The 25,087-nt window shown below is 43.9% G+C and overlaps 1 protein-coding gene across 3 annotated transcripts in view; it reads left to right on the top strand.

Moving 5' to 3' along the window:
- sept12 (septin 12) overlaps positions 1-25,087 on the top strand; it is a 155,970-nt gene that overhangs the window by 99,278 nt on the left and 31,605 nt on the right. For 2 of the 3 annotated variants that reach the window (XM_041864378.2, XM_041864380.2), the window contains one exon: positions 24,450-24,806. In XM_041864378.2, coding sequence (XP_041720312.2) covers positions 24,450-24,806 — 357 coding nt within the window. Of the gene's footprint in view, positions 1-725; positions 1,012-24,449; positions 24,807-25,087 lie in introns of those variants that run through there. The other variant, XM_041864379.2, reaches the window with a different exon arrangement.

Here is a 25,087-nt window from a genome sequence, read left to right on the forward strand (position 1 = left end):
GGAATCAGAGAGTACAGCATCTCTAGCAGCAGCTTGTTGTGTGAATTAGAGTTTTTTATGGAGTTTTAATTATTTTTTCCAGATTTTCTTAATAACCGTAAGATGTAAATATTGTGTTGTTCCTGGAGGCTGTTGCCTTAGTGATAACCAAAACATACTGTAGGTGTATTTATGGAGAAATAAAATAGTTTATTTTATCACAGACTAGAAAGAGAGAGAGATAATAGACAGGAGGGGGGTATGGGGCTACTTTCTTCAAAGCATGGCTGCGTTTTCTACTCATTGATTTTATAGGTCAATTACTTATAGGCTTGAATCTGCAGTCGGCAGAGCTCTCCTTCTCTCTCTCTCGCTAGACAGACACGCACACACACGCCCACGTTCAAATACACAGACATTCACACACATTCACACTTGCCAGAGCTCTGACAACCCAGCTACTGGTGTGTAAATTAGTCTTAGAAAGGAGGGAGGGATAGGGGGAGGGATGGATTGGGGAGAGAGGGATGGGGGAGGAGTGCTAGGCGGCAGAGAGGTGAAGTCCTCTGTTGGATTAGTGGAAGCTCCTTGGGTCAATCTGCATGTGAATGGCTGTGAGCTGCTTTAGCCATCACCCCTGCTCTCACACACAGAGAAAGAGAGAGAGAGACAGAGAGGTAGCGCAAGAGAGAGGGAGAAAGTCAGTCAGAGAAAGAGAGGGGAAGAAGCAAACACAGACTCAGAGAGAGAGAGAGAGCAGAGAGAGAGAGACAGAGAGAGAGAGAGAGAGAGAGAGAGAGAGAGGGCTAGAGGAATTTGAGGCATCAGCTCCAACCCTCCCCATCGCCTCTCCAGCTCTGGAAAGTGAGTGAGTGGATAAACTGAGCAAAGAAAGAGAAGTTAAAGAAGAAGGTCTTTCATCTTGTCTTTGGAGGGCTAACGTACTGTCGGTCGGTCGGCCTGCCGGGTGGGTTGAGGACTGGAGCGTTGAGAGAGAGAAGGGGAATCGGGCTGGCTTTTGTGAATGAGAAGGTAGGAATGTTTTATATCTTCCCTCGCGGCCTCTATGGGCCGATCTCAATGCCTCTTCAAACCATGAGACCTGACTGGATCGGTCCACTTTAGTGGTGGGAAAAGGGGGGAGGGGAACAGTCTGGACCGGGCTGTTACAATGCATGTTTTCTGAATAATGGGATTTCTTCAAGAGTGAGATGAAAGGAAGTTCTTGTTTTTTATTTGACCTGCAATATGTTTTGGTCCGAGTCTTGATGCTGAGAAATGTTTAGTAGGAAGGTTTCTCTTGTTAGTTGTTGATTAGTGAATGTTTGTGGTTGTGGCCATGTGAAGTGATGCAGCACATGTTGCTGAATCTCACTACTCTTTCATATGTAAAGTGTGACACCATTTTAGCAGTGTTGTGTCTCTACCCCTGTCACTGTGGAGCTAACTGTTGCTCAACACTCTTGTGTGTGTGTGTGTGTGTATGTGTGTGTGTGTGTGTTTATGAGGCAGGAAATGTGTTATCACATTTAGGTAATCTTTGGTTATTCTCTGAGAAGCATGCTGAATACGGAGATGTGCTAATACAGTGTTGATCCAGTAACAATGTAGAGCTGTGTTCAAGATCCAATGAGTTCATGGTTCAATCAGATGCTAAATTCCCTGATTCCCTGGCATTAATATGGTAGCAAGGGACTTTATGGGGACGGAGAAAGCAATAGATGATGAAACAGTGTCTAGCTAAGAGGCATTGACAGGTTCAGAAAGCACCAGTGGCTAAACTTAAACTATGCTAAGCTGGGCTAACTGCAATCTCGTGTCAACAGTATACACACCTACATACACATCTCACTACAGCTCATGTTCATGACATCCAGTTGGAGGAAGATGGACCATCAATAAGAGTTCAGATGTATAGAAAGTATAGGTAATTGTCCTGCAGCAGCAGGAAATGGAAATTATATAATTAATGGACATTTTTGTAGGGGTTAAAACATTTTTCGTTAGGGCAAACAAATCTGACATTTCAAAGTGGAAATTACAAACTTTAGAAGCCGTTTTAAAACTCAAATACACTACAACTTTGCATCTCAGAAACAAATGGGTGATCAAATTAAGATCCTACATCTGTTTGTTCAGTACAGAACAGAACAGTCCATATATATTCAGAACAGAACAGTCCATATATATTCAGAACAGAACAGTCCATATATACAGAACAGAACAGTCAATATATATTCAGAACAGAACAGTCCATACAGTGCCTTCAGAAAGTATTCACACCCCTTGACTTTTACTACATTTTGTTGTGTTACAGCCTGAATATAAAATGTATTACATTTAGATTTTGTGTCACTGGCCTACACACAATACCCCATAATGTCAAAGTGGGATGATATTTTTACAAATTTTTACAAATTAACAAAAAATGAAAACCTGAAATGTCTTGAGTCAATAAGTATTCAATCCCTTTGTTATGGCAAGCCTAAATAAGTTCAGGAGTAAAAATGTGCTTAACAAGTTACATAATAAGTTGCATGGACTCACTCTGTGTGCAATAACACTGTTTAACATTATATTTTAATGACTACCTCATCTCTGTACCCCACACATGCAATTATCTGTAAGGTCCCTCAGTCGAGCAGTGAATTTCAAACACAGATTCAACCACAAAGACCAGGGAGGTTTTCCAATGCCTCACAAAGAAGGGCACCTATTGGTAGATGGGTAAAAAAAAAAAAAGAAGCAGACATTGAATATCCCTTTGAGCATGGTGAAGTTATTAATTACACTTTGGATGGTGTATCAATACACCCAGTCACTACAAAGATACAGGCGTCCTTCCTAACTCAGTTGCCGGAGAGGAAGGAAACCACTCAGGGATTTCACCAAGAGGCCAATGGTGACTTTCAAACAGTTACAGAGTTTAATGGCTGTAATAGGAGACTGAGGAAGGATCCACATACATTGTAGTTCCTCCACAATACTAATCTTAATGACAGAGTGAAAAGAAGGATGCCAGTACAGAATACAAAGTAAAACTGCAAAAAATGTGGCAAAGCAATTCACTTTTTGTCCTGAATACAAAGTGTTATATTTGGGGCAAATCCAACACAACACATCACTCTTCATATTTTCAAGCATATTGGTGGTTGCCTCATGTTATGGGTTTGCTTGTCATCGGCAAGGACTAAGGAGTTTTTTAGGATAAAAATAAATTGAATAGAGCTAAGCACAGGCAAAATCCTAGAAAAAAAACTGGTTCAGTCTGCTTTCCAACAGACAAATTCACCTTTCAATAGGACAATAACCTAAAACACAAGGCCAAACATACACTGGAGTTGCTTACCAACAAGAGATTGAATGTTTCTGAGTGGCCGAGTTACAGTTTTGACAAATCTGCTTGAAAATCTATGGCAAGACTTGAAAAATGGTTTAGCAATGATCAACAATCAATTTGTTGATCAAATATTGCACAATCCAGGTGTTCAAAACTCTTAAAGACTTACCCAGAAAGGCTCACAGCTGGAATTGCTGCCAAAGGTGTTTATAACATGTATTGACTAAGGGATGTGAATACTTACACTACCGTTCAAAAGTTTGGGGTCACTGTTTGCTAATCCACGTTTATCATTTTAAAAGGCTAATTGATCATTAGAAAACCCTTTTGCAATTATGTTAGCACAACTGAAAACTGTTGTGCTGAGTAAAGAAGCAATAAAATGGGCCTTCTTGAGACTAGTTGAGTATCTGGAGCATCAGCAATTGTGGGTTCGATTGCAGGCTCAAAATGGCCAGAAAAAACAACTTTCTTCTGAAACTCGTCAGTCTATTCTTGTTCTGAGAAATAAAGGCTATTCCATGCGAGAAATTACCAAGAAACTGAAGATCTCGTACAACGCTATGTATTACTCCCTTCACAGAACAGCGCAAACTGTCTCTAACCAGAATAGAAAGAGGAGTGGGAGGCCCCAGTGCACAACTGAAACACCAGTCTCAGTGAAGACGCGACCCTGGGATGCTGACCTTCTAGGCAGAGTTGCAAAGAAAAAGCCATATCTCAGACTGCCCATCTTTTTCTTTTTTCTTTTCTTTTTATGGGGGTAGATCAGCTTAATATTGCAGATAGATTGTAACTTCTATCAATGTAATTGTCTGCATCACTTCCAATCCCCCATGTTTTTTATATATATACTCCCCTTTATTACTTTTCAACCCCGCCATCCTTTCCCTACTTGGGGTAAATTAGTGAACAACAATGCACAGGCCTCTACTTCCAGCCTATAGTTACTATCTACACCTTATGGACACAGTCAATTTTACAATAATTCTATTTTATTTGTTTTTTTTGTTTTTGCTCCTGAACTTCGTCTACTCTCAACCTCTCCAATCATTTTCATGATGTCCATCCGGTTTGCTTCTATATGCCATATCTTTCTAACTGTGCTCTTTCCCAAAAGCTCCCAACATACAACCTATATACTTATTATGGACACAGTATGCTTACATTATTAGTTATCTTGTTATTATTTGTTGTTATTTGTTATTAGTCCCATCCTTCAACTCCATTCAATACCTCCCATCTATCTCTTAACACCATCCATATAGGATTTCTATTTGCCATATATATTTCAACCGTACTGTGATGTTTTACAAAAGTTCTGAACCTTTCTATTCTCATTGCTTCGACAGATTGTGAATTAAAAATAAACATTTTTGCTAAAAGAATTATTATATTATTGATCGATTGACTATGACTTTTCAGATCACCCAGTAATGCTATCTGCAAGGTTAGCTCCAGGTAAATATTGCAATCCTTTAGCCATTCCTGGACCTTTGTCCAAAAACAAGCTGAACCAAAACAAATGATCTAATGATTCTGTCTCTTCACAGCAAAATCTGCAGAGCTGGGAAGATTGTATCCCCCATATAAATAACATTCTATTGGTAGCAAGAATTTTATATAATAATTTAAATTGAAAGATTCTAATTTTTGAATCCGGTGTCGTTTTGCGTGTCAGTTCATAAACACTATGCCACGGGATCGGTACGTCAAAAATCTCTTCCCAACTATTTTGCAATCTATATGGGACAGCTGTCAATCCTTTGGTCCTTAAGTGAAACTGATATACTTTTTAATTTATCACAGTTTTCCTTAACAAATTATGTTCTTTAATGCAAGGCCGACAGACAAGTTCCTTACTTTCTCCCCCCTCTTCCACTTTTGCGGTAAGGTTGCAAATATTTGGTTGTAATTTTGGTTAGAGCAGACATTTCCATATGTTTTTGTTAGCTGCATGTGCGACATAACTCCACCAGTCCTACCGATGATATCATTTACAAAGATTACACCTTTTTTAAACATTCTGTCAAAAAAAGGCTTTTTGTCAATTAGTATATTTGAATTTAACCACAATATTTGTTGCATTATTTGTTCTGTCGTTTCTGGAGGATTAAATTGAAATTGCAACCAACTTTCTATGGCTTGTTTTAGAAATAGTGATATTTGGGAGATTATTTCCTTTTCAAATAACTGAAAATGTGTTGTTGTAATCTGAATAAAGGGAAAAAGGCCTTTCTTGAACATTGGGTGAGACAATCTTACTAATTTGCTTGAGAACCAGTTCGGATTTAAGTATAACTTTTGTATGACTGAAACTTTTAGTGATAGGTCTAATGCTTTAATATTTAATAATTTCTGTCCTCCGAATTCATATTCATTATATAAATAGGCCCTTTTAATTTTGTCTGGCTTGCCGTTCCAAATAAAATCGAATATTTTTTTCTCATATAATTTAAAAAACTGTTCGCTAGGCGTAGGCAAGACCATAAGCAAATAGGTAAACTGGGATAATACTAAAGAGTTAATCAGGGTGATTTTTCCACAAATTGACAGGTATTTTCCTTTCCATGGTAGTAAGATCTTATCTATTTTTTGCTAACTTTCTATTAAAATGTATTAAAGTGAGATCATTTATTTCCTTTGGGATATGTATTCCGAGAATATCCACATCACCATCAGACCATTGTATTAGTAAACTACATGGTAATGTAAAAATTGTATTTTGTAGTGATCCAATACGTAATATAGTAAATTTGTCATAATTTGGTTGTAATCCAGAGAGGTTAGAAAATGTATCTAGATCCTATATGAGGCTGTGGAGGGATTCTAGTTGTGGATTTAAAAGAAAACATGAATCATCAGCGTACAATGACACCTTTGTTTTTAAGCCCTGGATTTCTAATCCTCTGATATTATTATTGGATCTGATTTTAATAGCTAACATCTCGATGGCCACAATAAATAGATATGCTGATAGTGGACAACCTTGTTTCACTCCTCTTGACAGTTTACTTTGTTTCCTCCTTCAAAATATCATTTGGTGAATCATGGGTGACTCCGTCAATTGTAACCAGTTTCATTAAGTCCTTTTTGGTAGCAATGACGGCCTCTCTTTTAAATTGCATATTCAACAACTTACAAAAAAATTGAAGCTGAAATTGGGATTTTATTTTAGGAATAAGGCCTGTTTTTCTTTTGAAGCCAGAAGGAGGCTAGTATCAGCTACATTTATGCCTTTACTAGACTATGGGGATATTTTATATATGAATGCTTCCGCTCAGTGTTTGAGATCAATTGACACTCTTTATCATGGTACTTTGAGATTTATTTTAAACTGCAAAACCCTTACGCACCACTGTACTTTGTATACCAGGGTTGGCTGGCCTTCTCTAGTCACTCGTAGGCTCAGTCACTGGTATACTTTTATTTACAAAGCCATTTTGGGTTTACTACCTTTTATTTGGGCATTTTTATTGTTCAGAAATGTGGTGGGTACTCTCTTCGTTCACTGGACTTTATCCTGCTAACTGTTCCAAATGTCCGAACTGAATTTGGTAAAAGGTCTTTTATGTACTCTGCGCCATCGTCTTGGAACACCTTACAAAATAATTTTAAACTGGAAGAACTTGTCCCGATTGGTGTTTTTAAATCTCTGATGAAGGATTTTGAGGCTGATTCCCTGACCTGTCAATGTTTTTAATTTGCTGTTTTTGATATTGTTATACTCTTGTGAATTCATGAATGGTTTTTACTAGATTACTTGTAGTTTTTCATGTTGTCTGTCTGTAATTTTTTGTAATGACTTGGTGCTGCCTATCTTGGCCAGGACGCTCTTGAAAAATAGATTTTAAATCTCAATGAGCCCTTCCTGGTTAAATAAAGGTTAAATAAAATAAATAAAAAATAAAATCCTATGTTGAAGATTAAAAAATAATTTTGTGCATTTTTCCCCATATTCCATCCAGTTTGCTTTATTTTTATAATATATTACACTTGATCTTTCTTGAATAAGTTTCTCAATTTCTTTTTGTTTTTCCTCTAATTTATTCTGTGCCTCTATGTTACAGTTTTTATTGCCATCTATCTGTTCTGTTAGACTTTCTATTTCCTTTGTTAGTATAAACTCTTTTGACCTAAATTGCTTTTGTTTTCGAGATGAGTACTGAATTGCATGGCCTCTAAAGGCACATTTAAAGGTGTCCCATACAATAATGGGATTTGCTGTACCTATGTTATGTCTGATAAAGTCAGTTATACATTCCTTTGTTCTAATTATAAATAAATTATCATCCAATAGGCTTTGATTACATTTCCAATATCCTCGCCCACGTGGAAATTCAGTAAGAGTAATGTATATGCCAATTATATGATGGTCCGACCGACTGCCCATCTTAATCTTTTATTTTTATTGGCCAGTCTGAGATATGGCTTTTTCTTTGCAACTCTGCCTAGAAGGTCAGCATCCCGGAGTCGCCTCTTCACTGTTGACGTTGAGACTGGTGTTTTGCGGGTACTATTTAATGAAGCTGCCAGTTGAGGATCTGTGATGCACCTGTTTCTCAAACTAGACACTCTAATATATTTGTCCTCTTGCTCAGTTGTGCACCGGGGCCTCCCACTTCTCTTTCTGTTCATTCCTAGGAGATTTGAGTTAGAAAATACAGGCAGCCCTCCTGTTCTCCTCTTTTCTCATCTGTTCATCATCTGTTCTCCTCCTCTCTCCTCTGTTCATAATCTGTTCTTCTCCTCCTCTCTAAGGCCCCTGCATATGACTTGTTGTCTCTCCTCCAAATTGCCTGGACAAACGTTATTTCGCTCCTTCTCTCAGTCTCCTTCTCTCCTTGTCCGTCACTCTCATCACTTCTGCTGTTCTGTTTGCTTTTCTCATGCATCTCAGAGATGTGTGTGTCTACTCTCTGTTTGTCTTGGACCCCACAGTGTGTGTCCGTCTCACTAGCTGTACAGGGCTTTGCTAAGTCCATGTCCATGTTTAAATAGCCATCACTAGCACATTAGAGGCTGCTGCTGCCTATTGAAATCACTGGGCACTTTAAGAAGTGGAACTTACTTTAATAATGTGTACACATCTTGCATTACTCATCTCATATGTATATACTGTATTCTATAATATTCTACTGTATCTTAGTCCATGCCGCTCTGTTACTGCTTGTCCATATACAGTGGGGAGAACAAGTATTTGATACACTGCCGATTTTGCAGGGTTTCCTACTTACAAAGCACGTAGAGGTCTGTAATATTTATCATAGGTACACTTCAACTGTGAGAGCCGGAATCTAAAATCCAGAAAATCACATTGTATGATTTTTAAGTAATTAATTTGCATTTTATTGCATGACATAAGTATTTGATACATCAGAAAATCAGAACTTAATATTTGGTACAGAAACATGTGTTTGCAATTACAGAGATCATACGTTTCCTGTAGTTCTTGACCAGGTTTGCACACACTGCAGCAGGGATTTTGGCCCACTCCTCCATACAGACCTTCTCCAGATCCTTCAGGTTTCGGGGCTGTCGCTGGGCAATACGGACTTTAAGCTCCCTCCAAAGATTTTCTATTGGGTTCAGGTCTGGAGACTGGCTAGGCCACTCCAGGACCTTGAGATGCTTCTTACGGAGCCACTCCTTAGTTGCCCTGGCTGTGTGTTTCGGGTCGTTGTCATGCTGGAAGACCCAGCCACGACCCATCTTCAATGCTCTTACTGAGGGAAGGAGGTTGTTGGCCAAGATCTCGCGATACATGGCCCCATCCATCCTCCCCTCAATACGGTGCAGTCGTCCTGTCCTCTTTGCAGAAAAGCATCCCCAAAGAATGATGTTTCCACCTCCATGCTTCACGGTTGGGATGGTGTTCTTGGGGTTGTACTCATCCAGAGTTTAGACCAAAAAAGCGATATTTTTGTCTCATCAGACCACATGACCTTCTCCCATTCCTCCTCTGGATCATCCAGATGGTCATTGGCAAACTTCAGACGGGCCTGGACATGCGCTGGCTTGAGCAGGGGGACCTTGCGTGCGCTGCAGGATTTTAATCCATGACGGCTGTCACGATCGTCGTAGGTAGTAGACCAAGGCGCAGCGTGATGAACGAACATGTTTATTTATCTTTAGTGATAAATACGGACAATCAACAAAACAACAAACGACTCGTGAAGTCCACGGTACAAACACAACCAACTGGAACAAAAACCCACCAACACAAAGGGAAAAACATACAGTTTAAATATGGCTCCCAATCAGAGACAACCAGCCACAGCTGACACTCGTTGCCTCTGATTGGGAGTCACTCAGGCAAACATAGAAACAGAAGAACTAGAACCCCCAACATAGAAATATAACACATAGAATGAACACACCCTGGCTCAACATATAGAGTCCCAGAGCCAGGGTGTGACAGTACCCCCCCTAAAGGCGCGGACTGCGACCGCGCCTCAACCAGAGCAAAACAAGGGGAGGGCTGGGTGGGCATTCCTCCTCGGCGGCGGTTCTGGCTCCGGGCTTGCCCACCACCCTCCAATAAACCCCCCATAGCGCCCCTGGTCCGGTCTGGCCCCGCTGGCTGGAGCTGGACTGGACGTAGCAGGAGCTGTTAGCTTCAGCTCCGTAGTGGAGCAGTTGACCGGTACCTGATTAGGCACCGGTGACCCAGGCACGGGTTGTGCCGGACTGACGACGCGCACCCCTGGCTTGGTGCGTGAGGCAGGAAAGGACCGGACCTGGCTGACGATGCGCACCCCTGGCTTGGTGCGTGGAGCAGCAACGGGCCGGACCGGGCTGACGATGCGCACCCCTGGCTTGGTGCGTGGAGCCGGAACGGGCCTCACCGGACTGACGATGCGCACCCCTGGCTTGGTGCGTGGAGCAGCAACGGGCCGGACCGGGCTGACGATGCGCACCCCTGGCTTGGTGCGTGGAGCCAGAACGGGCCTCACCGGACTGACGATGCGCACCCCTGGCTTGGTGCGTGGAGCAGCAACGGGCCGGACCGGGCTGACGACTCGCACCCCTGGCTTGGTGCGTGGAGCCGGAACGGGCCTCACCGGACTGACGATGCGCACCCCTGGCTTGGTGCGTGGAGCCGCAACGGGCCGGACCGGGCTGACGACTCGCACCCCTGGCTTGGTGCATGGAGCAGCAACGGGCTTTCCCAGGCTGACGACTCGCACCCCTGGCTTGGTGCGAGTAGCAGGAACGGGCTGGACCAGGCTGACGACTCGCACCCCTGGCTTGGTGCGAGTGGCAGGAACAGGCTGGACCAGGCTGACGACTCGCACCCCTGGCTTGGTGCGAGTGGCAGGAACAGGCTGGACCAGGCTGACGACTCGCACCCCTGGCTTGGTGCGAGTGGCAGGAACAGGCCGGGCCGGGCTGGCGACGCGCACCGTAGCTTTGGTGCGAGTGGCAGGAACAGGCCGGGCCGGGCTGGCGACGCGCACCGTAGACTTGGTGCGAGTGGCAGGAACAGGCCGGGCCGGGCTGGCGACGCGCACCGTAGCCTTGGTGCGAGTGGCAGGAACAGGCCGGGCCGGGCTGGCGACGCGCACCGTAGGCTTGGTGCGAGAGGCAGGAACAGGCCGGGCCGGGCTGGCGATGCGCACCGTAGGCTTGGTGCGAGGAGCAGGAACAGGCCGGACCGGGCTGTGGAGACGGATAGGAGACCTGGAGTGAAGAGCGGCCACAACCCGTCCTGGCTGAATGCCTACCTTCACACACTCGGTGTGAGGCATCCGCACAGGACGCAGAGGGCTGTGTACCCGTACCGGCATAACAGCACGTGACACTGGCGCAGGATATCCGGGACCGCGGAGAGGCATTGGAGACCACGAGCGTTGAGCCGGCACACTCCGTCCTGGCTGCATACCCACCTTCGCACGACACGTGCGGGGTGCTCGCACAGGACGTACAGGACTATGCCGGACCACTCGTGGTACAGAACACCGCTCCGCATACCGCGGAACCTGCCCAGTCCCATGCTGCCATGCCTGAGTACGGGAAGTTGGTTCCGCTCTCCATCCAGGCTCCGCCAACCTGCCTTCTGGCCCCCCAAACCCGGTGGCCTCCTCTCCAAATCGCCCTGTGGCAGCCTCCTGCTGCCCAGCCGCCCATGCCGTGTGCCCCCCCCTAAAAATGTTTTGGGGTTGCCTCTCGTCCGTCCGACGATGACACTGCTGACGCCGCTGCTCCTCTCTCGCCAGGGCCTTAATCCTAGCCCATGGCCCTTTGCCCCCGAGCATGTCCTCCCAGGACCACGATTTGCCCACCTGGGCCATCGCCAGCCTCTCCATCTCCTTTCCCGGCGCTTCCTCCCATGTCCAGTCTGCCTGCTCCTGGACACGCTGCTTGGTCCTTGTATGGTGGGTTTTTCTGTCACGATCGTCGTAGGAAGTAGACCAAGGCGCAGCGTGATGAACGAACATGTTTATTTATCTTTAGTGATAAATACGGACAATCAACAAAACAACAAACGACTCGTGAAGTCCACGGTACAAACACAACCAACTGGAACAAAAACCCACCAACACAAAGGGAAAAACATACAGTTTAAATATGGCTCCCAATCAGAGACAACCAGCCACAGCTGACACTCGTTGCCTCTGATTGGGAGTCACTCAGGCAAACATAGAAACAGAAGAACTAGAACCCCCAACATAGAAATATAACACATAGAATGAACACACCCTGGCTCAACATATAGAGTCCCAGAGCCAGGGTGTGACAACGGCGTAGTGTGTTACTAATGGTTTTCTTTGAGACTGTGGTCCCAGCTCTCTTCAGGTCATTGACCAGGTCCTGCCGTGTAGTTCTGGGCTGATCCCTCACCTTCCTCATGATCATTGATGCTCCACGAGTTGAGATCTTGCATGGAGCCCCAGACTGAGGGTGATTGACCGTCATCTTGAACTTCTTCCATTTTCTAATAATTGCGCCAACAGTTGTTGCCTATTGTCCTGTAGCCCATCCCAGCCTTGTGCAGGTCTACAATTTTATCCCTGATGTCCTTACACAGCTCTCGGGTCTTGGCCATTGTGGAGAGGTTGGAGTCTGTTTGATTGAGTGTGTGGACAGGTCTCTTTTATACAGGTAACGAGTTCAAACAGGTGCAGTTAATACAGGTAATGAGTGGAGAACAGGAGGGCTTCTTAAAGAAAAACTAACAGGTCTGTGAGAGCCGGAATTCTTACTGTTTGGTAGGTGATCAAATACTTTATGTCATGTAATAAAATGCAAATTAATTATTTAAAAATCATACAATGTGATTTTCTGGATTTTTGTTTTAGATTCCGTCTCTCACAGTTGAAGTGTACCTATGATAAAAATTACAGACCTCTACATGCTTTGTAAGTAGGAAAACCTGCAAAATCGGCAGTGTATCAAATACTTGTTCTCCCCACTGTATGTATTCTTAATTCCATTCCTTACTTAGATTTGTGTGTATTGAGTATATGTTGTGAAATTGTTAGATATTACTTGTTAGATATTACTGCACTGTCGGAGCTAGAAGCACGACCATTTTGCTACACCCGCAATAACATCTGCTAAACACGTGTATGTGACAAATAAAGTTTGATTTGATTTGATATCTCTCTAGCTGTACGGGACTTTGCTAGGTCCATGTCTACATCTCTCTAGCTGTACGGGGCTTTGCTAGGTCCATGTCTACATCTCTCTATCTGTACGGGGCTTTGCTAGGTCCATGTCTACATCTCTCTAGCTGTACGGGGCTTTGCTAGGTCCATGTCTACATCTCTCTAGCTGTACGGGGCTTTGCTAGGTCCATGTCTACATCTCTCTAGCTGTACGGGGCTTTGTTAGGTCCATGTCTACATCTCTCTAGCTGTACGGGGCTTTGCTAGGTCCATGTCTACATCTCTCTAGCTGTACGGGGCTTTGCTAGGTCCATGTCTACATCTCTCTAGCTGTACGGGGCTTTGTTAGGTCCATGTCTACATCTCTCTAGCTGTACGGGGCTTTGCTAGGTCCATGTCTACATTTACATTTTACATTTTAGTCATTTAGCAGACGCTCTTATCCAGAGCGACTTACAGTTAGTGAGTGCATGTCTACATCTTCTTATATCTTATTCTCTATATCTTTCTCTCTCTCTCTTCCCATCTCTATACATGTACAGAGACATATCTGTTTCATATACTATGGGAAATATAATGTGTGGTTTAAGATGGAGGACTACAGGGAGGTTATACTATAGGACAACATGGTAGACTCAGTATTTCTGGATTTTTGTTTTAGATTCCGTCTCTCACAGTTGAAGTGTACCTATGATAAAAATTACAGACCTCTACATGCTTTGTAAGTAGGAAAACCTGCAAAATCGGCAGTGTATCAAATACTTGTTCTCCCCACTGTATGTATTCTTAATTCCATTCCTTACTTAGATTTGTGTGTATTGAGTATATGTTGTGAAATTGTTAGATATTACTTGTTAGATATTACTGCACTGTCGGAGCTAGAAGCACAAACATTTTGCTACACCCGCAATAACATCTGCTAAACACGTGTATGTGACAAATAAAGTTTGATTTGATTTGATATCTCTCTAGCTGTACGGGACTTTGCTAGGTCCATGTCTACATCTCTCTAGCTGTACGGGGCTTTGCTAGGTCCATGTCTACATCTCTCTATCTGTACGGGGCTTTGCTAGGTCCATGTCTACATCTCTCTAGCTGTACGGGGCTTTGTTAGGTCCATGTCTACATCTCTCTAGCTGTACGGGGCTTTGCTAGGTCCATGTCTACATTTACATTTTACATTTTAGTCATTTAGCAGACGCTCTTATCCAGAGCGACTTACAGTTAGTGAGTGCATGTCTACATCTTCTTATATCTTATTCTCTATATCTTTCTCTCTCTCTCTTCCCATCTCTATACATGTACAGAGACATATCTGTTTCATATACTATGGGAAATATAATGTGTGGTTTAAGATGGAGGACTACAGGGAGGTTATACTATAGGACAACATAGTAGACTCAGTATGATGGAGGACTACAGAGAGAGAGAGGAGAGAGAGAGAGAGAGAAGGAGGTCTGGTACGACACACTGCAGTGAACTGACTGAGTAGACAACTGTAAAAGACAAGACAAGCACATTAAAGATGTTTGTCAAACTAATATATCTTCTAATGTAATCTCCTCCCCACTCTCTCTCCCCCGTCCCCCGCCCGCCCTCTCTCTCTCTCTCTCTCTCTCTCTCTCTCTCTCTCTCTCTCTCTCTCTCTCTCAATTTCACTTTCAATTTAAGGGGCTTTATTAGCATGGGAAACATATGTTTACATTGCCAAAGCAAGTGAAGATAATAAACAGAAGTTAAATAAACAATAAATATTAACAGTAAACATTACACTCACAAACGTTCAAAAAGAATACAAAACATTTCAAGTGTCATACTATGTCTATATACAGTGTTGTAACAATGTGCAAATAGTTAAAGTACAAAAGGGAAAATAAATAAACAGAAATATAGGTTGTATTTACAATGGTGTTTGTTCTTCACTGGTTGCCCTTTTCTTGTGTCAACAGGTCACAAATCTTGCTGCTGTGATGGCACACTGTGGTATTTCACCTAATAGGTCTCTCTCTCTGTCTGTGTCCTGAGTGAACTGATAGCTGTGTAGATTAGTTCCATTCTGGTGGGTGTGGGGTCAGATATTTATAGCTGATTAAATCAGGAGGACTAACCATCACCAACGGCCACTGCTCTCTCTTTCTGTGTGTGTGAAGACTATAACCAAAAACCACTGCTGTGAACTGCTCTAAACTGGAGAATAGATGTGTTAATGAAACTAAAACGTCCCCCTGGGCCTTTTACGCAATAAGTTGGATTAGCTGTTTGAGGACCTATTTTCACTTTCAGTCCAGTTTGCTTTACTAACAGTGTTGTTGAATGCAGAATCCAGGTTATCATGTCAGTGTGTGGCTATATGGTGTGTCAGTGTGTGGCTATATGGTGTGTCAGTGTGTGTGTGTGTGTGTGTGTGTGTGTGTGTGGTGTGCTACACAGACACATTGTGGCCTGCTAGTGTGAGTAGCTGCGGTTTGACATGCTGGGTTAGCTGACACATGCTCTGAGGCTCAGAGTGCCAGGCTTCCAGTAAAGACACGTTACCACACACAGTGTGGCCACAGAGTTTCTAAACCCACAGGTGTAACATCGCCAGACCATACAGACCAGGCCGGGGTTTGGGGTTGGAGAAGTCAATGAGAGAAGTGAAAAATTCTTCCTTAGTTGTTAATTTTCTTAAAATCTAAAAGCACAACCTAGGTTAGAGCCAATGTCTTCAGTAGTTGACCATGTTATTACTCCAAGCTCGTGAAAGTGACAAACTGACACGCTTTCGTTTCCGTAAGTGCCTTTTGATTTGACGGCCTGCACCAGCGCAGAGACGACCGTTAGACCCCGATGACGTGTTTCTACGCGTGAGTTTAGTTAGCCAACGTCGCCATGACATCGCCTACAAGTGTGGTCGGGGATTTCTATTGGAGAAGCACTTTCTGCCTATCTTCTTACTGTACTGTCTTTGGTCTGGCTGTCAGTGTCTCTGTGTGTGTGTGTGTGTGTGTGTGTGTGTGTGTGTGTGTCCATCTCTCTATGGTCCAGATTGGGCCCAGCTTTAGAATGCTGGAGGGGATCTGTCCAATCATCCTCTCTGAAAGTGTTTACCTTCTTCCCTCAGTAATCTATATACCCCTACCAGAACACCCGTTATACAGTGGCTTGTGAAAGTATTCACCCCCCTTGGCATTTTTCCTATTTTGTTGCCTTACAACCTGGAATTAAAATGGTTTTTTTGGGGGTTTGTATCATTTGATTTACACAACATGCCTACCACTTTGAAGATGCAAAATATGTTTTCTTGTGAAACAAACAAGAAATAAGACAAAAAAACAGAAAACTTGAGCGTGCATGACTATTCACCCCACCAAAGTCAATACTTTGTAGAGCCACCTTTTGCAGCAATTACAGCTGCAAGTCTCTTGGGGTATGTCTCTATAAGCTTGGCACATCTAGCCACTGGGATTTTTGCCCATTCTTCAAGGCAAAACTGCTCCAGCTCCTTCAAGTTGGATGGGCTCCGCTGGTGTACAGCAATCTTTAAGTCATACCACAGATTCTCAATTGGATTGAGGTCTGGGCTTTGACTAGGCCATTCCAAGACATTTAAATGTTTCCCCTTAAACCACTCAAGTGTTGCTTTAGCAGTATGCTTAGGGGCATTGTCCTGCTGGAAGGTGAACCTCCATCCCAGTCTCAAATCTCTGGAAGACTGAAACAGGTTTACCTCAAGAATTTCCCTGTATTTAGCGCCATCCATCATTCCTTCAATTCTGACCAGTTTCCCAGTCCCTGCCGATGAAAAACATCCCCACAGCATGATGCTGCCACCACCATGCTTCACTGTGGGGATGGTGTTCTCGGGGTGATGGGAGGTGTTGGGTTTGCGCCAGACAGTGTTTTCCTTGATGGCCAAAATTCCTTGATGTGTTTGGTTATTTTTTTCTTTAAGCAATGGCTTTTTTCTGGTCACTCTTTCGTAAAGCCCATCTCTGTGGAGTGTACGGCTTAAAGTGGTCCTATGGACAGATACTCCAATCTCCGCTGTGGAGCTTTGCAGCTCTTTCAAGGTTATCTTTGGTCTCTTTGTAGCCTCTCTGATTAATGCCCTCCTTGCCTGGTCCATGAGCTTTGATGGGCAGCCCTCTCTTGGCAGGTTTGTTGTGGAGCCATGTTCTTTCAATTTTTTTTATAATGGATTTAATGGTGCTCTGTGGGATGTTCAAAGTTTCTGATAATTTTTTATAACCAAACCCTGATCTGTTCTTCTCCACAACTTTGTCCCTGACCTGTTTGGAGAGCTCCTTGGTCTTCATGGTGCCGCTTGCTTTGTGGTGCCCCTTGCTTAGTGGTGTTGCAGACTCTGGGGCCTTTCAGAACAGGTGTATATATACTGAGATCATGTGACATATCATGTGACACTTAGATTGCACACAGGTGCACTTTATTTAACTAATTATGTGACTTCTGAAGGTAATGGGTTGCACCAGATCTTATCTCCCGAGTGGCGCAGCGGTCTAAGGCACTGCATCTCAGTGCTTGAGGTGTCACTACAGACCCCCTGGTTCGATTCCAGGCTGTATCACAACCGGCCGTGATAGGGAGTCCCATAGGGCGGCGCACAATTGGCCCAGCGTCGTCCGGGTTTGGCCGGTGTAGGCCGTCATTGTAAATAAGAATTTGTTCTTAACTGACTTGCCTAGTTAAATAAAAGCCAGAATACACATTAGATACCTACCAGAATACACATGATATACCCATTATACACCTACTAAAATACCCATTATATATCTACCAGAATACCCATACAGTACTTTTACATTTTAGTCATTTAGCAGACGCTCTTATCCAGAGCGACTTACAGTTAGTGCATACATTATTTTATTTTTCATACTGGCCCCCCGTGGGAATCGAACCCACAACCCTGGCATTGCAAACACCATGCTCTACCAACTGAGCTACATCCCTGCCGGCCATTCCCCTCCCGTACCCTGGGCCAATTGTGCACCGCCCCATGGGTCTCCCGGTCGCGGCCGGCTACGACAAAGCCTGGATTCGAACCAGGATCTCTAGTGGCACAGCTAGCACTGCGATGCAGTGCCTTAGACCACTGTGCCACTCGGGAGGCCCAGAATACACATTATATACCTACCAGAATACCCATTATATACCTACCAGAATACACATTATATACCTACCAGAATACCCATTATATACCTACCTGAATACACAGTATATACCTACCAGAATACAGATAATATATCAACACAGACACATTATATACCTACCAGAATACATATTATATACCCTTACCAGAATACAAATTATATACCTTCCAGAATACACATTATATACCTACCAGAATACACATTATATACCTACCAGTATACACAATATATACCTACCAAAATACCCATTATATACCTACCAGAATACACATTACATACCTACCAGAATACACATTACATACCTACCAGAATACACATTACATACCTACCAGAATACACATTACATACCTACCAGAATACCCATTATATACCTACCAGAATACACATTACATACCTACCAGAATACCCAATATATACCTACCAGAATACCCATTATATACCTACCAAAATACACATTATATACCCCTACCAAAATACACATTATATACCTACCAGAATACCCATTATATACCTACCAGAATACACATTATATACCTACCTGAATACATGTTATATACCTACCAGAATACAGATAATATATCAACACAGACACATTATATACCTACCAGAATACACATTATACACCTACCAGAATACACATTATATACCTACCAGAATACAGATAATATATCAACACAGACACATTATATACAGGGACAGTAGAGAGTTGGAACAGAGACACATTATATACAGCTAGAGGGGATGGGTGATGGAGCTAGAGGGGATGGGTGATGGAGCTAGAGGGGATGGGTGATGGAGCTAGAGGGGATGGGTGATGGAGCTAGAGGGGATGGGTGATGGAGCTAGAGGGGATGGGTGATGGAGCTAGAGGGGATGGGTGATGGAGCTAGAGGGGATGGGTGATGGAGCTAGAGGGGATGGGTGATGGAGCTAGAGGGGATGGGTGATGGAGCTAGAGGGGATGGGTGATGGAGCTAGAGGGGATGGGTGATGGAGCTAGAGGGGATGGGTGATGGAGCTAGAGGGGATGGGTGATGGAGCTAGAGGGGATGGGTGATGGAGCTAGAGGGGATGGGTGATGGAGCTAGAGGGGATGGGTGATGGAGCTAGAGGGGATGGGTGATGGAGCTAGAGGGGATGGGTGATGGAGCTAGAGGGGATGGGTGATGGAGCTAGAGGGGATGGGTGATGGAGATAGAGGGGATGGGTGATGGAGCTAAAGGGGATGGGTGATGGAGCTAGAGGGGATGGGTGATGGAGCTAGAGGGGATGGGTGATGGAGATAGAGGGGATGGGTGATGGAGCTAGAGGGGATGGGTGATGGAGCTAGAGGGGATGGGTGATGGAGCTAGAGGGGATGGGTGATGGAGCTAGAGGGGATGGGTGATGGAGATAGAGGGGATGGGTGATGGAGCTAAAGGGGATGGGTGATGGAGCTAGAGGGGATGGGTGATGGAGCTAGAGGGGATGGGTGATGGAGATAGAGGGGATGGGTGATGGAGCTAGAGGGGATGGGTGATGGAGATAGAGGGGATGGGTGATGGAGCTAGAGGGGATGGGTGATGGAGCTAGAGGGGATGGGTGATGGAGCTAGAGGGGATGGGTGATGGAGCTAGAAGGGATGGGTGATGGAGCTAGAGGGGATGGGTGATGGAGCTAGAAGGGATGGGTGATGGAGCTAGAGTGGATGGGTGATGACTCTCAGGTTCTCTTGCTTTAGTCTGTTCTGTTCTGTAGATATCATGACTCTCAGGGACATGGTCAACCAATCCTCTTACTGTATTGAGACTACTGCACACACACACACACACACACACACACACACACACACACACACACACACACACACACACACACACACCCCTACCAGAACACCCATTATATACCTACGCACACACACACACACACACACACACACACACACACACACACACACACACACACACACACACACACACACACACACACACACACCCCTACCAGAACACCCATTATATACCTACGCACACACACACACACACACACACACACACACACACACACACACACACACACACACACACACACACACACACACACACACACACACACACACACACACACACACACACACACACACACACACACACACACACACACACACACTGGTAGGCCAGGTAATGAAAGAGCAGACAGGTCAGAGGGCTGATGTCAGCTGTAGCAGATTAGTGGTGCTGTGTCACTGGGTTAATATAGGTCCCTCCTCATGCGCGTCTGTCTGTCTGTGTTAGGCTATGTGTGTATTTGTTCATGTGTGAGGGCGCAACCCTCAAAGACTTGGATGTCCACACATGGCATAAGACCATAACATAAGGTCTCCTCGCTCCATTCATCTCTGTATATATGTGTATCCTACATGTATCCTACATGTGCTGTCTGTCTATCAATCAAACTCATCTCCACCTGATAATGATGAGTCATAACAACAGAGATAATACAGGAAGTAAATCAAACTAATCTCCACCTGATAATGACAAGTCATAACAACAGAGATAATACAGGAAGTTTATCAAACTAATCTCCACCTGATAATGATGAGTCATAACAACAGAGATAATACAGGAAGTCAATCAAACTCATCTCCACCTGATAATGACAAGTCATAACAACAGAGATAATACAGGAAGTCAATCAAACTCATCTCCACCTGATAATGATGAGTCATATCAACAGAGATAATACAGGAAGTAAATCAAACTAATCTCCACCTGATAATGATGAGTCATAACAACAGAGATAATACAGGAAGTCAATCAAACTAATCTCCACCTGATAATGACGAGTCATAACAACAGAGATAATACAGGAAGTCAATCAAACTAATCTCCACCTGTTAATGACGAGTCATAACAACAGAGATAATACAGGAAGTCAATCAAACTAATCTCCACCTGTTAATGACGAGTCATAACAACAGAGATAATACAGGAAGTCAATCAAACTAATCTCCACCTGATAATGATGAGTCATAACAACAGAGATAATACAGGAAGTCAATCAAACTAATCTCCACCTGTTAATGACGAGTCATAACAACAGAGATAATGCAGGAAGTGTCATATAAACCTCAGTATTGTAGTGTTAAATTAACTGTATTATGTATAGTCCTTGGTAATGACATAGCTGTGAAGTGCTGTTCTTTTAGGGCCTTTGTGTGTGTGTGTGCGTGTGTGTGTGTGCGTGTGTGTGTGTGTGTGTGTGTGTGTGCATGTGTGGCTCAGGTATTTTCTTCAATCGTTGATGTCAATGGGAGTCAAATGTGTGCACATAACAACCCCACAAAACCAACTGATATTGCCAACTACTTTCATTATTTTTTCATTGGCAAGGTTAGCAAACAACAAATTCTGAACCTACACATCCATGCATAACTGAATAAATTATGAAAGACAAGCATTGCAATTTTTAATTCCATAAAGTGAGTGTGGAAGAGGTGAATCAATTATTGTTGTCTATCAACAATGACAAGCCACCGGGGTCTGACAACTTGGATGGAAAATTACTGAGGATGATAGCGGACGATATTGCCACTCCTATTTGCCATCTCTTCTAAGCCTACTAGAAAGTGTGTGCCCTCAGGCCTGGAGGGAAGCAAAAGTCATTCCGCTACCCAAGAATAGCAAAGCACCATTTACTGGCTCAAACAGCCGACCAATCAGCTTGTTACAACCCTTAGTAGACTTTTGGAAAAAATTGTGTTTGACCAGATACAATGCTATTTCACAGTAAACAAATTAACACCTGACTTTCAGCATGCTTAAAGGGAAGGGCATTCAACACTTACACAAATGACTGATGATTGGCTGAGTGAAATTGATGATAAAAAGATTGTGGGAGCTGTTTTGACATTATCAATCATTATCGATCATAGTCTGCTGCTGGAAAAACCAATGTGTTATGGCTTTACTCCACCTGCCATATTGTGGATACAGAGTTACCTGCCTAACAGAACACAGATGGTGTTCTTTAATGGAAGCCTCTCCAACACAATCCAGGTAGAGTCAGGCATTCCCCAGGGCAGCTGTCTAGGCCCCTTACTTTTTTCAATCTTTACTAATGACCTACCACTGGCTCTGAGTAAAGCATGTGTGTCTACGTATGCTGATGACTCAACACTATACATGTCAGCTAACACAGCAAGTGAAATCACTGCAACACTTAACAAAGAGCTGCAGTCAGTTTCAGATTGGGTGACAATAAATAAGCTAGTACTAAATATTTTAAAAAAAACTAAAAACATTGTATTTGGGACAAATCTTTAACTTAACCCTAAACCTCAACTAAATATTGTAATGAATAATATGGAAATTGAGCAAGTTGAGGAGACTAAACTGCTTGGAGTAACCCTGGATTGTAAACTGTCATGGTCAAAACATGTGGATGCAACTAAGATGGGGAGGTCTGTCCATAATAAAGTGCTGTCTGCCTTCTTAACAACACTATCAACAAGGCAGGTCCTACAGGCCATAGGACTACTGTCCATTCCAGTCATGTAGTCAGGTGACACAAAGAGGGACATGGGAAAATTACAATTGGCCCAGAACAGGGCAGCATGGTTGTCCATCAAATGTACCCAGAGAGCTAATATTAATAATATGCAGGTCAATCTCTCATGGCTCAAAGTGGAAGAGAGATTGACTTCATCACTACTTGTATTTGTGAGAGGTATTGACATGTTGAAAGCACTGAGCTGTCTGTTCAAACTACTAGCACACAGCTCAGACACCCATGCATACGCCACAAGACATGCCACCAGAGGTCTCTTCACAGTCCCCAAATCCAGAACAGACTATGGGAGGCGCACAGTACTACATAGAGCCATGACTACATGGAACTCCATTCCACATTGAGTAAACTCATGGAAGCAGTAACAATTTTATTTTTTTTATGATACAAATACACCTTATGGAACAGTGGGGACTGTGAAGAGACACACAGACACATGCAGACACACACACATGAAAACATATGCATTATACACACACGTACACATGGATGGATTTTGTGTTGTAGATATGTGGCAGTGGAGTAGGGGCCTGAGGGAACACAATTAGTGTGTTGTGAAATCTGTTGTGAATTTATTGTAATGTTCTTAAAATTGGGGGGACCCCAGGAACAGTAGCTGCTACCTTGACAGGAACTAATGGGGATCCATAATAAACCCCAGGAAGAGTAGCTGCTGCCTTGGCAGGAACTAATGGGGATCTATAATAAACCCCAGGAAGAGTATCTGCTGCCTTGGCAGGAACTAATGGGGATCCATAATAAACCCCAGGAAGAGTAGCAGCTGCCTTGGCAGGAACTAATGGGGATCCATAATAAACCCCAGGAAGAGTAGCTGCTGCCTTGGCAGGAACTAATGGGGATCCATAATAAACCCCAGGAAGAGTATCTGCTGCCTTGGCAGGAACTAATGGGGATCCATAATAAACCCCAGGAAGAGTAGCTGCTGCCTTGGCAGGAACTAATGGGGATCCATAATAAACCCCAGGAAGAGTAGCTGCTGCCTTGGCAGGAACTAATGGGGATCCATAATAAACCCCAGGAAGAGTAGCTGCTGCCTTGGCAGGAACTAATGGGGGATCCATAATAAACCCCAGGAAGAGTAGCTGCTGCCTTGGCAGGAACTAATGGGGATCCATAATAAACCCCAGGAAGAGTAGCTGCTGCCTTGGCAGGAACTAATGGGGATCCATAATAAACCCCAGGAAGAGTAGCTGCTGCCTTGGCAGGAACTAATGGGGGATCCATAATAAACCCCAGGAAGAGTAGCTGCTGCCTTGGCAGGAACTAATGGGGATCCATAATAAACCCCAGGAAGAGTAGCTGCTGCCTTGGCAGGAACTAATGGGGATCCATAATAAATACAAACACTTGGGATTCAGGCCCTAGCCTGTTGAATGGAGACATACAATACAGTATCCACATGTGCCTGAGTATGTGTGTGTGTGTGTATGTGTGTGTCGGTGTGTGTGTGTGTATATATATATCCACCACTGTGGCTGTGGACTTGAACATCAAAGGATCTTTAAAAGGTTCTGAGAGTTGAGGCCCACAACACCACACTAACACACACACAAACACACAATCTAAAGACTGACTGGCATTTATGATATCAAGGTATGCAGTGATCAAATGATGTTGTGTGTCCACACGTCTTTGGGCGTTTGTCTCCTCCCTCTGTTTTTCAGTCTTTCATCAAGTCACTAACCATTCCCTCTCTCTCTCTCTCTCTCTCTCTCTCTCTCTCTCTCTCTCTCTCTCTCTCTCTCTCTCTCTCTCTCTCTCTCTCTCTCGCTCTCTCTCTCTCTCTCTCTCACTCTCTTTCAGACACAACTAAGGTGCTAGAGCAGGAGAAACCCGCCTCGATGGAGGAGAGAGGCATGGAGGAAGAGGAAGTAAAAGCAGTAGAAGACAAACCAGCGGAAGAGAAAGAGGAGGGAGTAGCGGAGGAGAAGAGAGAGATGGAGGAGCGAGAGATGAAGAGAGAAGTAGACATAGAGAGAGAGATGGAGGTAGAGGTCGAGGTCGCGAACCCTTGCCCTACAGAAAGCCAGGGTCTCCATGGTCTCCAGGGAACCATTAAAGGTCATGACCTCTTCGGCTACGTGGGCATCGAGGCCGTTCTGGACCAGATGAGACGCAAGACCATGAAGGCTGGCTTCGAGTTCAACATCATGGTCGTGGGTGAGTCAACAAACACACACACATGCACACACACAAATGCGCGCATGCACATGCACGCATACACACGCGCACGCGCACACACACACACACACACACACACACACACACACACACACACACACACACACACACACACACACACACACACACACACACACACACACACACACACACACACACACACACACACACACACACACACACACACACACACACACACTGCCAATTGATATCCTCATACAGTCCAGTCCAGTCAGCTAACTGTGCAACCTGAGCTCACA

The sequence above is a fragment of the Coregonus clupeaformis genome, chromosome 35, assembly GCF_020615455.1.
Source record: "Coregonus clupeaformis isolate EN_2021a chromosome 35, ASM2061545v1, whole genome shotgun sequence".
In the NCBI taxonomy this organism is placed as follows: Eukaryota; Metazoa; Chordata; class Actinopteri; order Salmoniformes; family Salmonidae; genus Coregonus; species Coregonus clupeaformis.